At 45.6% G+C, this 12,566-nt stretch overlaps 1 protein-coding gene across 1 annotated transcript in view; it reads left to right on the forward strand.

The window, feature by feature from the left end:
* Positions 1 to 12,566, forward strand: part of LOC124593867 — a 494,799-nt gene that overhangs the window by 384,739 nt on the left and 97,494 nt on the right. The window contains exon 3 of the mRNA XM_047132215.1: positions 3,914 to 4,110. Coding sequence (XP_046988171.1) covers positions 3,914 to 4,110 — 197 coding nt within the window. The remainder of the gene's footprint in view (positions 1 to 3,913; positions 4,111 to 12,566) is intronic.

The raw sequence follows: 12,566 nt of genomic DNA on the forward strand, positions 1-12,566 counted from the left end.
TTTATAATTGTTGTCAGAATACAGGTAGATAAATGGTGAGATCATGTGGTGCTGGAATGCGGGATCCGGCAATGAGACCTCCCGTATTTGGAAAGGCCACTTCATGTGCTGTGGTGGGGGATACTGATGTGGAGAAGGTATCGTTCGACAGCGGTATACCTGCCATTTTCAGTAGGTGCAACGGCCCGTCTAGGTGAGAATCATTTCTTTGTCGTGGAGGAGTATGCATCTACATCGTTACTCTGCAATTCACATTTAAGTGCCTGGCAGAGGGTTCATCGAACCATTTTCATACTACTACTCCACCATTCCACTCTCGAATGGCGCATGAGAAAAAGGAACACCTACATGTTTCCGTTAGAGCTCTGATTTCTCTTATTTTATTATTATGATCATTTCTCCCTACGTAGGTGGGTGTCAACAAAACATTTTCGCATTCGGAAGATAAAGTTGCTGATTGAAATTTCGTAAATAGATGGCACCGCAAAGAAAATCGGCTGTGTTTCAGTGACTGCCACCCCAACTCGCGTATCATATGAGTGACACTCTCACCCCTATTGCACGATAACACGAAACGAGCTGCCTTCTTTGCACTTTTTCGATGTCCTCCGTCAATCCTACTTGGTCAGGATCCCACACCGCACAGTAATATTCCAGTAGAGGACGGACAAGTGCAATGTAGGCTGTCTCTTTAGTGGGTTTGTCGCATATTCTAAGTGTTCTGCCAACAAAGCGCAGTGTTTGTTTCGCCTTCCCCACAATATTGTCTATGTGGTCTTCGCAATTTAAGTTGCTCGTATTTGTAATTCCTAGGTATTTAGTCGAATTGACAGCCCTTAGATATGTGCAATTTATCGTATACCCTAAATTTATCGGATTTCTTTTAATACCCATGTGGATAACATCGTACTTTCCTTTGCTTAGTGCCAATTGCCACTTTTCGCACCATACAGAAATTCTCTCTAGATCATTTTGTAATTGGAATTGATCGTCTGATGATTTTACTAGACGGTAAATTACAGCGTCATCTGCAAACAATCTAAGGGGGCTGCTCAGATTATCACCTACATCATCTATGTAAATCGGGAACAGCAGAGGGCCTATGACACTACCTTGCGGAAATCCGGATATCACTTCTGTTCTATTCGATGATTTGCCGTCTATCACTATGAACTGTGACCTCTCTGAGAGGAAATCACGAATCCAGTCACACAGCTGAGACTATATTCCATATGCACGCAAATTGATTGATAGTCGCTTGTGAGGAACGGTATCAAAAGGCTTCTGGAAATCTAGCAATATGGAATCGATCTGAGATCGCTTGTCGACTGCACTCATTACTTCATGGGAATAAAGAGCTAGCTGTGTTGCACAAGAACGATATTTTCTGAAACTATGTTGGTTATGTAACAATAAGTCATTTTCTTCAAGGTGATTCATAATGTTCGAGTACAGTATATGCTCCAAAATCCTACTGCAAATTGAGGTCAGTGATTTGGTCTGTAATTCAATGGGTTTCTCCTATTTCCTTTCTTGAATATTGGTGTGACCTGTGCTACTTTCCAGTCTTTAGGAACAGACCTTTCGTCAAGTGAGCGGTTGTATATGATTGCTAGGAAAGGCGCTAATGTGTCTGCATACTCTGAAAGGAACCTGATTGGTATACCATTTTGGCCGGAAGACTTGCCTTTCTTAAGTATATTCGTAATGGTGGTTCTATGATTAATATTTACCGAGCATTACGCATTCCTTTTGACCCTGACGAGCATGATTCTATTCCTGATAGAAAAAAACTGTTTAAGTTTGAGTATCAAACTTTGTAGCACCAGGTTTTGCACTGAAGAAGAGAATCTGCTGACCGATCGCGGACTGTAACAACGCTGGAAAATGTGGCGCATGTGAGAGCGTCCGTGCAGGAATCTCCAAAGCGTTCAGCACTTGGAACACGCGTCTGCCCTGGGATTATCTGCTAGGAGTGTAGGATGAATACTGCACAGAGATATTCAAATGCAGCTCTAGAAATTTTGAGACAGTTATTTCCTAGCAGTCTTGTTTTTCGCAAGGGGACATCGCTTAGCCCCCAAAGTCACCCGATTTATCAGGTTGTAATATTTTTTCTTCGGGGACAGTTGAAACTGAAGTGTACGAACCTCACCTCACACTCTGCAAGCACTTAACAAAGTAATCACCCGAAAAATGGCTGTCATTCCCTCGGAAATGGCGCGAAGAATTATGGACAACTTCTGAGAATGGCTTCGTCAGTGTGTCAACAATGGAGGACGCCATTTACTGCACATTACTTTAAAAACAACCTAATGTAAAATGGCAAAATATTTGTTGTTTACAAATAAAAGTATTTTCCCTGTATCTTTATTTGTACACTACTGGCCATTAAAATTGCTACACCACGAAGGTGACGTGCTACAGACGCGAAATTTAACCGACGGCGTTGCCCGGTGAAACGTTGTTGTGATGCCTCGTGTAAGGAGGAGAAATGCGTACCATCACGTTTCCGACTTTGATAAAGGTCGGGTTGTAGACTATAGCGATTGCGGTTTATCGTATCGCGACATTGCTGCTCGCGTTGGTCGAGATCCAATGACTGTTGGCAGAATATGGAATCGGTGGGTTCAGGACGGTAATACGGAACGCCGTGCTGGACCCCAACGGCCTCGTATCACTAGCAGTTGAGATGACAGGCATCTTATCCGCATGGCTGTAACGGATCGTGCAGCCACGTCTCGATCCCTGAGTCAACATATGGGGACGTTTGCAAGGCAACAACCATATGCACGAACAGTTCGACGACGTTTGTAGGCCCGCATCTCGTGGTCGTGCGGTAGCGTCCTCGTTTCCCACGCCCGGGTTCCCGGGTTCGATTCCCGGCGGGGTCAGGGATTTTCTCTGCCTCGTGATGGCTGGGTGTTGTGTGCTGTTCTTAAGTTAGTTAGGTTTAAGTAGTTCTAAGTTCTATGGGACTGATGACCTAAGATGTTAAGTCCCATAGTGCTCAGAGCCATTTGAACCATTTGACGTTTGTAGCAGCATGGACTATCAGCTCGGAGACAATGGCTGCGGTTACCCTTGACGCTGTATCACAGACAGGCTGTACTCAACGACGAACCTGGGTGCACGAATGGCAAAACGTCATATTTTCGGATGAATCCAGGTTCTGTTTACAGCATCATGATGGTCGCATCCGTATTTGGTGACATCGCGGTGAACGCACATTGGAAGCGTGTATTCGTCATCGCCATACTGGCGTATCACCCGGCGTGATGGTACGGGGTGCCATTGGTTACACGTCTCGGTCATGTCTTGTTCGCATTGACGGCACTCTGAACAGTGGACGTTACATTTCAGATGTGTTACGACCCGTGGCTCTACCCTTCATTCGATCCCTGCGAAACCCTGCATTTCAGCAGGATAATGCACGACCGCATGTTGCAGGTCCTGTACGGGCCTTTCTGGATACAGAAAATGTTCGACTGCTGCCCTGGCCAGCACATTCTCCGCATCTCTCACCAACTGAAATCGTCTGGTCAATGGTGGCCGAGCAACTGGGTCGTCACAGTTCGCGTCACTACTCTTGATGAACTGTGGTATCGTGTTGAAGCTGCATGGGCAGCTGTACCTGTACACGACATCCAAGCTCTGTTTGACTCAGTGCCCAGGCGTATCAAGGCCGTTATTACAGCCAGAGGTGGTTGTTCTGGGTACTGATTTATCAGGATCTATGCACCCAAATTGCGTAAAAATGTAATCACATGTCAGTTCCAGTATAATATATTTGTCCAATGAATACCCGTTTATCATCTGCATTTCTTCTTGGTGGAGCAATTTTAATGGCCAGTAGTGTGATTACGGACCGTGTACTAGCCCCAGTACCGTGTGTGTGCCTGTGTGTCGGCAGAGGGCGACGCGCGGCTGCGGCTGACGGAGCAGCTGTGGCAGGGCGAGCGGCAGTTCTCGTGCGAGCTGTCGGCGGCCGGCGAGCTGTGGGCGGGCCCGCTGCGCAGGCTGCCCTCCACGCTCAGCCCGCACCAGCACGACACCGTCTTCCAGGGGCTGGCCGCGCTCGCCAAGGCCGCCGCCGCCTTCGCCGCACAGGTACGTAACCTCCCAACAGCAGACATCCTCCTCTTTCGTGTTATCAGTCTTATTATTTATTTCATGTGGCTCGTAACGACTTTCTCCTAGACCCGCCAGGGAACCCGAGAGCGCTAACGCGCTGCTTCCTGAACTCGTGTAGGCGCGCCGGCCCCGGATCGAATCCGCCGGGCCTGGATGTGGTTTTTAGGCGGTTTTCCACATCCTGCTAGGTGAATACCGGGCTGGTCCCCACGTTCCGCCTCAGTTACACGCGTCGCAGACATTTGCAACACATCCGCACTATTTCCCGATTTACACTCGACGCAGACAGTTGGGGTACACTGCTTCCATACTGGAGGGTATGGGGGGGAGGGGGGGGGGGTGGCAGGAAAGGCATCCGGCCATCCCTAAAACTAAAATTGCCAAATCCGTTGTAACCACGCCGACCCTGCGATCGCTGAGGGACACTGGTGTAAGCGAAAGAAAAAAAAAAGTAACGACTTACTCCATCATCCTTTGCATCTGAGACCCACATTAGAGACACATGAATCTGTTTGCAGCAGCGGTTATGGACAACCTTCAGCTGTTTAATGGAATTACGACGATGAAAATTTGTGCCGGACCGGGACTCGAACCCGGATTTCGCTCCAGTCGCGAGCGTTCGCCTTAACAACTCAGCTATCCCAGCACGCTTCACGGCAAGACCTAAACTTTCATATGTCATAAACAAATTTTCATTGAAGGTTTGTCCATATTCGCACCTGCAAATACGTTTCATGTATTTTATAACAGCTTTACTCGCTGTTGCGGCTGTTCCTTCGGACATATTTCTACTCCAATATTGTATTTATCCGCCGAAACCTGGGAAGCGACTTCCAATTAAAATGTCTCCCCACTACAGGAATATGTATATGAACATATTGCATAACAGCTGTACTCGCAGCACTGCCTATTCTTTGGGATATGCATGCAGTGCAATATCGTACTGTCACCTTCGGATAGCCGGCCGATATGCCGAGCGGTTCTAGCCGCTTCAGTCTGGAACCGCGCGACCGCCACGGTCGCAGGTTCGAATTCTGCCTCAGCCACGGACGTGTGTGATGTCTTTAGGTTAGTTACGTTTAAGTAGTTCTCAGTTCAAGGGGACTGATGACGTCAGATGTTAAGTCCCATAGTGCTCAGAGCCATTTGAACCATTTTCTCACCTTCAGATAGAGAGGACGACGGTTTAAACATGCGTCCGACCGTCCATATTTACATTTTTCCTTGATATCCCTAAATCGCACCAGGCAAGTGCCGGGATGATTACTCTGAAAGAGGGCACCCAATTTTCTTCTCCGTCCTTGAATCATTACAAGCTTGTGCTGCTTCTCTAATGACCTGAATGTCGACAGGACGCTAAACCCTAATATTCCTTTCTTCTTCACCTCAGAGTGACACCAGCTCCCTAGGTTCTCGAAGATTTGTGGATACATTCCATTTAATCTCTTTCCATAAAGTGTTTACCCTTTATGGCATACTCCAGTAAACTAATGGAACAAAATACACTGCTCAAAAGAATTAGGGCAACATGATTTCGGGTGTCTGCCGTACTACGTTCAGCAATAATTGAGGACTGGATATGTTGTCAAATAACGCTTTCATCTTTCACGAGTTGAGTACACAACATCGCTTTTTGCGGATGATGCTTTAGTATACCATGAAGCTGCAGCATTAGAAAAATGTAGTGAAATGCAGGAAGATCTGCAGCGGATAGGCTCTTGGTGCAGGGAGTGGGAACTGACCCTCAACATAGACAAATGTAATGTATTGCGAATACATAGAAAGAAGGATCCTTTATTGTATGATTATATGATAGCGGAACAAACACTGGTAACAGTTACTTCTGTAAAATATCTGGGAGTATGCGTGCGGAACAATTTGAAGTGGAATGATCATATAAAATTAATTGTTGGTAAGGCGGGTATCAGGTAGAGATTCATTGGGAGAGTCCTTAGAAAATATAGTCCACCAACAAAGGAGGTGGCTTACAAAACACTCGTTCGACCTATACTTGAGTATTGCTCATCAGTGTGGGATCCGTACCAGGTCGGGTTGTCGGAGGAGATAGAGAAGATCCAAGGAAGAGCGGCGCGTTTTGTCACAGGGTTATTTGGTAGGCGTGATAGCGTTACGGAGATGTTTAGCAAACTCAAGTGGCAGTCTCTGCAAGAGAGGCGCTCTGCATCGCGGTGTAGCTTGCTGTCCAGGTTTCGAGAGTGTGCGTTTCTGGATGAGGTATCGAATATATTGCTTCCCCCTACTTATACCTCCCGAGGAGATCACGAATGTAAAATTAGAGAGATTCAAGCGCGCACGGAGGCTTTCCGGCAGTCGTTCTTCACGCGAACCATACGCGACTGGAACCGGAAAGGGAGGTAATGACAGTGGCACGTAAAGTGCCCTCCGCCACACACCGTTGGGTGGCTTGCGGAGTATAAATGTAGATGTAGAACAAAACGTCATTACAGCCTAGATCATTTACATAAAAAGAATTCAAAGGTCCGAGAGGTGTCGACAACAAAGTGGGAACAGTCATTCATTTCGACCTCCTAGGTGCTTTTCATTGGACTGTGAGAGCTTCAGTAACGTCTATGCCTTCCGCAACAGTTTATCACTGCCTGACACCTACGTGGCATGCTCCGTGTAAGTCTACGGAGGTTACCCTGTGGTATCCTTCCCATTTTTTGCTGAGAACTCTTGGAGTATCTGTGGTGGGACAGGACGACCACGAACACGTGTGTCAAGCAAGTCCCACACATTTACGGTAGGGTTTAGGTCGACTCACCGCCGGCCATTCTATTAATTCAATACCCAGGATTCGCAAGGTATCCCTCCTCACGACTGCCACATAGGCCCTCGCATTAGAAGAAATTCCAGGCTACCACTGTATTCAAGAGCCACCGCAAGGTCCAAAAAGATCCGTTCGATATACTGCCTGGCGATAAGGTGACCATGGGCAACACAAGACCCGTATGGCTGTCAAACCTGAACCCTGAACTCTTTCTACAACATCACACAACCTTGGAAATCTGTCGATTTTTTGGGCAACATTTGGCAAGTACCACTCATCACAAGTCTCCGCACATGAACACGACCATCACCTTGCGTTAGAAGATATCTGGACCCGTGTGTGAATAACAGGTTGCCGGTTCACATGGAAACCGCAGAACTGAAAGCGAGCTGCAAGATGTCGTCGTGCCAACCGTGGCGCTGGAACACGATGTTGGGTCGTACAATACCTTCTCGTAACCTGTTAATTACAGTCTGATCGGAGACAGCGGCTCAGTTCGGCTTTCTGAGATCGTGTTGTAGTGTTCTGGGGGCATTCGTACGACGCCACAACGTAGATGCGCAGATATCGGTCTTCAAGTGGGGCTGCAACGCATCGGCGACCTTGTCCAACCCGCGTTTTGTACTAACCAGTCTCCCAGTAGCGTGTCCACATCCTATGGATAACACATGGAGAGGCATTGGAATCTGCAGCAACACTATCGAAAGTCTATTCTTTTTGGATCAAAGAGACGGCACTTCCAACTTGCCCTGCATTAAGACGTCACGTAGCACTTGAGGAGTTGAATACAACGTCTACAAATGATAACTGCCATCTGGAACACCAGTACTCACTTCCTTCCGAGGGGTCACCTGACATAACATAGCCAATAAATGGCAAAATTATTTAAAATTGTTGCGTACGCTGAAACCGAAGTTCTCAAGCCATGCAGTAAGAAAACGGGTACCACCTGTATCAAAACAGATTTAACATACCGGACGTGTTCCCTAGTTCCCTTGAACAGTGTGTTAGCCACCCCCTTAAAAGGCCACTCTACTTGCTACGGAGTGCTGAGATTGTCTAGACGGTCTAAAACCTGGATACGTGAAGAAACTTCTAGACAATTTTACTCCCGAAATGAAGCAATTGTAAAGGCTGTAATGAAGGAGGGATGGAGGGAAGAGAGGAAGGAAGATCCATTTCATTCACTGGATATTTAGAGACTTGTTCAAATGGTTCAAATGGCTCTGAGCACTATAGGACTTAACATCTGATGTCATCAGTCACCTAGGTCTTAGAACTACTTAAACCTAACTAACCTAAGGACATCACACACATCCATGCCCGAGGCAGGATTCGAACCTGCGACCGGAGCGGTCGCACGGTTCCAGATGAAGCGCCTAGAACCGCTCGGCCACATTGGCCCCAGGCTTGTTGTTTATTACTTTAAAAGAGGTCGTACATTTCATAATTTTTCACAAAGTAACACAAATTGTTCCTTATTCCAAGGAAATATTGTAATCAGCAATAAAAATTTGGGCAGGCGCGAGTAGGACTCGCGCACTGAGACTTCCGTACAAACACAAACTCTATTATGTGTATAGTCATTTCATTCATTCCGGGAACAGAGAATCTGAACGATTTTTGTCTGTTATCAATATTCGTACTGGCAAAATAAGGGTCCCAGGGTTTCCAAGACTTTCGATAATCTTTTAATTTCAGGTTTGAAGTCGGATAACAAATGACAAAAAAAATTTCCATGTGATGTAATTTCAAATTAATAACTTCTTGGTTTTACTCCTTTACTCGTACTGTAAAACCTTGCTTCTTGCCAAACTTCATTATTCTACGTCAATGGGAAGCATCTTATAAGTTTTAATGAATAAGCTTGCGAGCATCAAAATATGACATAAATAGCCGTATCTTTTGATTGCCTTGACTTAGAGGCTTAATTTTTTACGTCACCAAAGGACCATAGCACTCAGTATGTGAGGTAAATTTAAACATGAAACATATACATGTTTCTTAAAAGATGTATCTTAAAAGACGGAGGGACGGACAGACAGACAATATGAACCTATAACTATCCCTTTCTTACCGACCCTAAAAATCGTCATTCATTCATTTCCGTGTCCGGTCAGCATTTCCAGAAGGTGGCAACTCCGATGACCTTGTTGTTTCCCTCGACCAGGTTCTGTGTTGTGCAGGGTTGTTCAAGTTGAGGACAAATTAGCAGGTGGGCCGGGTCTTGTGTTGTTCTGCACTCGCAGGATATATCTCCTTCAGCTGGAAGAATGCCCCATTAACGCATGTTGGTCTTGCAAAGAGGAACGCCCGCGCTAAGACGATTGAGCCATCTCCAAATAGGGTAGGGCAAGTCATTTCCTGGAGCTAGCTCTTGATTTACAGGGATATCAGGTGGTAGCTTGCTCTTCCCCCTGGTGATGCGGTTAGACTCTGGTGTTCCCTCTAATGGTTGAGTCCTGGCGATGAAACTCTTTCTCGACTTCAGCCGATGGACGACAGTCTGATGGTCATGCAGTGGATGTCTGGGATCATGAGTTTGCTTAGCCCTCTCTACATCTGCAGCAACAGCCCTTCTAATAGTGGGCGGAGCTATGCCAACAGTGGGGTAGATTTTATCGACTGAAGTTGACTTCATACATCCCGACAATAATCGAATAGTAATGAGTTATAAAGAAAAATTTAAATTAATTAACGGATATGGAGGCTGTTAAATAAGAGTTTGGTTATCTGTTGAAACTGAAAGAATTTTAAAGACGATAGGGAAGATTAGAGACGAGTTGTAGATTCCCGCGAATAATGTCCAATGGGAGATGGGGGGAAGTGTGATACCTCGGAAGGACATCGCGTCATAGACCCTCAGCTAGGTCTTGGTGCCACTAGGATATGTGCCAATACCTACTATTCAGGTTTTCCGTGACTCTAGGGCACGATAACTTGCCACGATCTACGTACAATGCTATTTAGTCATGGAAGTTGTCATCATCATCTGTACTGCTGCTTGGATCTGTTTCACTGCCTCCTCTGAGATGCCTGTCATGTTGTTTGTTTTCTGTGTTCTGGGTCTCACGTCAGGTCTATTTTTTTTTCCTTCGGTTACATACTGAAGGCGCAGAGCGTTTGAGGCAGAGTTTTTTTGGTGGTAAGTCCCCATGGGACCAAACTGCTAAGGTCATCGGTCCCTAAGCGTACACACTACTTAAACTAACTTACACTAACGACAGCACACACACACACACACACACACACACACACACACACACACACACATACACATACACCAGGGAGGACTCGAACCTCCGACGGGGGGAGCCGCGCGAACCGTGGCAAGGTGCCGTAGACCGCTACTCCGCGCAGCTGAGACAGAGTCTGACGTGTTTTTGATGTATATTTCACGCTGTTTCGTCTCTAATCGCATTTTACCGGGTTTTATACTAATGGACATAGCAGACTTGATAGGATTTCGTGCCATTTTCAATCCAAGCTCAAATAGTTAAGCCGGCCGAAGTGGCCGTGCGGTTAAAGGCGCTGCAGTCTGGAACCGCAAGACCGCTACGGTCGCAGGTTCGAATCCTGCCTCGGGCATGGATGTTTGTGATGTCCTTAGGTTAGTTAGGTTTAAGTAGTTCTAAGTTCTAGGGGACTAATGACCTCAGCAGTTGAGTCCCATAGTGCTCAGAGCCATTTTTTCAAATAGTTAAGGCCGAAGCAAAACTGGTGATATTTTCGGAGCATTGCAGCTAAATCTGTCAAATTTAAATCCCGAAAACATATTTTCGTCGTAAGAAACACATTTGAAAGATAATCATTAGCCATTTGGAGGATCACATGTTGACACAAGATCTATATTCACGTGGCAAAAGGTACTCAAAAAGCGGTGCCGCGCTAAAGGCACTTTAGAGTAGTGCCTCACGCAAGCTGATCCTGCTATTTGAAATTTATTAATTACCTATACTGCTGAGAATGCCCATCGGCTCAGCCCAACCTTACAGTTCTACTGGAGTTGTTTTAAAATACAGTTCAGCCGCCGGCCGGAGTGGCCGAGAGGTTCTAGGCGCTACCGTCTGGAACCGCGTGACCGCTACGGTCCCAGGTTCGAATCCTGCCTCGGGCATGGGTGTGTGTGATGTCCTTAGGTTAGTTAGGTTTAAGTAGTTCTAAGTTCTAGGGGACTGATGACCTCAAATGTTAAGTTCCATAGTGCTCAGAGCCATTTTTTGAAGGTGGACTGAGACTAATGAACTTGCACGCAAAACGCGCGGCACTACTCGCCAACAGAACTAAGTGTGTATAGAAAAGGGACGATACTCGCTAACTACTGTACTCTTCCAAGTATTTCGTCCAACATCAGAACTAGAGCGGGTAATATTGTCAATAGCCCACACAAATTATTTTCTCAGAAATTGTTCTCTCCATACAGGCAACTTACCAACAGACGTACTAAAACAAGGGAAGGTCGTAACATGCCCACAGCTGTCGAAGGAATACCAATTCCTAATAAATGGGAGCTGCGACTGTCGCATCACAGTTGGGAAAATTTAATGATGAAAATAATATCAGAAGGCGCCGGATCGATTTGGTGTAAAATGACAAACCGGACAACAGCGACCAACTCCAAGCTTTACTCCATCCAGTTAAAACCGCCAGCCACATGTGGAAGTTGTAATTAGGAGGACACAATCTAATATCGTTTTGAGCGCCCGAAATCTGTCACGATATGGCATACAGCTAGGGAGATGATTCGACTGATCAATAGAATGGACATACGATATGCCATGAAACTAGGATGGAAACCGTTTCTTGAAGCAAAGCGACACGCAACAACGTGGATCGTGGTACACACAAATCATATAATTTTTGGACTTAAATTAACGAACAATTTACAGTATCTGGTATGCTTATGAACACAATGAAGTAACTCGACATCCTAAAAACAGGCTTACGTACGCGAATTTTCTCAAAATTCTAGTATGTCAAGCTTATGATATCATGACATGAAACCGAACGTAATAAATAAATAAAAAGAAAAAGAATGTGAATTCTACAAAAGTTTCATCTAAGAAATAACTCAATGGCCAATTTCTTGTAGATTTCCGAACAAAAGACTGAAGTGTGAATGCGTTGTAATGTATATAATTATTTTTAAAATGAGTTTGTGTTCTGGTATTATGAGGCACTGTGAAATGGTAAATATGTTAAAAAAGAAGGTGGTTATGATTAAAGTGCAGCTACTCAAGGAGATCCAGAGGGGGCTTTAATTATCGTATGGCAACGAATCCTGGTAGATATGCTAATGCTTTAATGCGGAACCGGTTTCACTGGAAAAACAATTAGTTACAGTATTGGCCACCAGGTGCAAATCTGGCGTTGTAAACTGCTTGTTGTGACATCCGCGATGTCATTTGACAAGCAACAACTTGAGTGAACAGTGTGGCTATCTAAAAGAGGGACCATGCGCTCCTAGTGAACTGTTTTATGTGAACGGCAGCAATTACAGTGCTGGATTGAGAGAGTGTTGCCGACTGAAAGGTGGGAGGAGAGGCCCGATCGCTTGGAATTGTTTAAAGATGATTATAATGGCATTCGATATCACGAGCGACCTTTCTGTGGCGCCTGGAAGAAAAATGGTTCAAATGGG

The sequence above is a fragment of the Schistocerca americana genome, chromosome 2 (genome assembly GCF_021461395.2).
Source record: "Schistocerca americana isolate TAMUIC-IGC-003095 chromosome 2, iqSchAmer2.1, whole genome shotgun sequence".
NCBI lineage: Eukaryota > Metazoa > Arthropoda > Insecta > Orthoptera > Acrididae > Schistocerca > Schistocerca americana.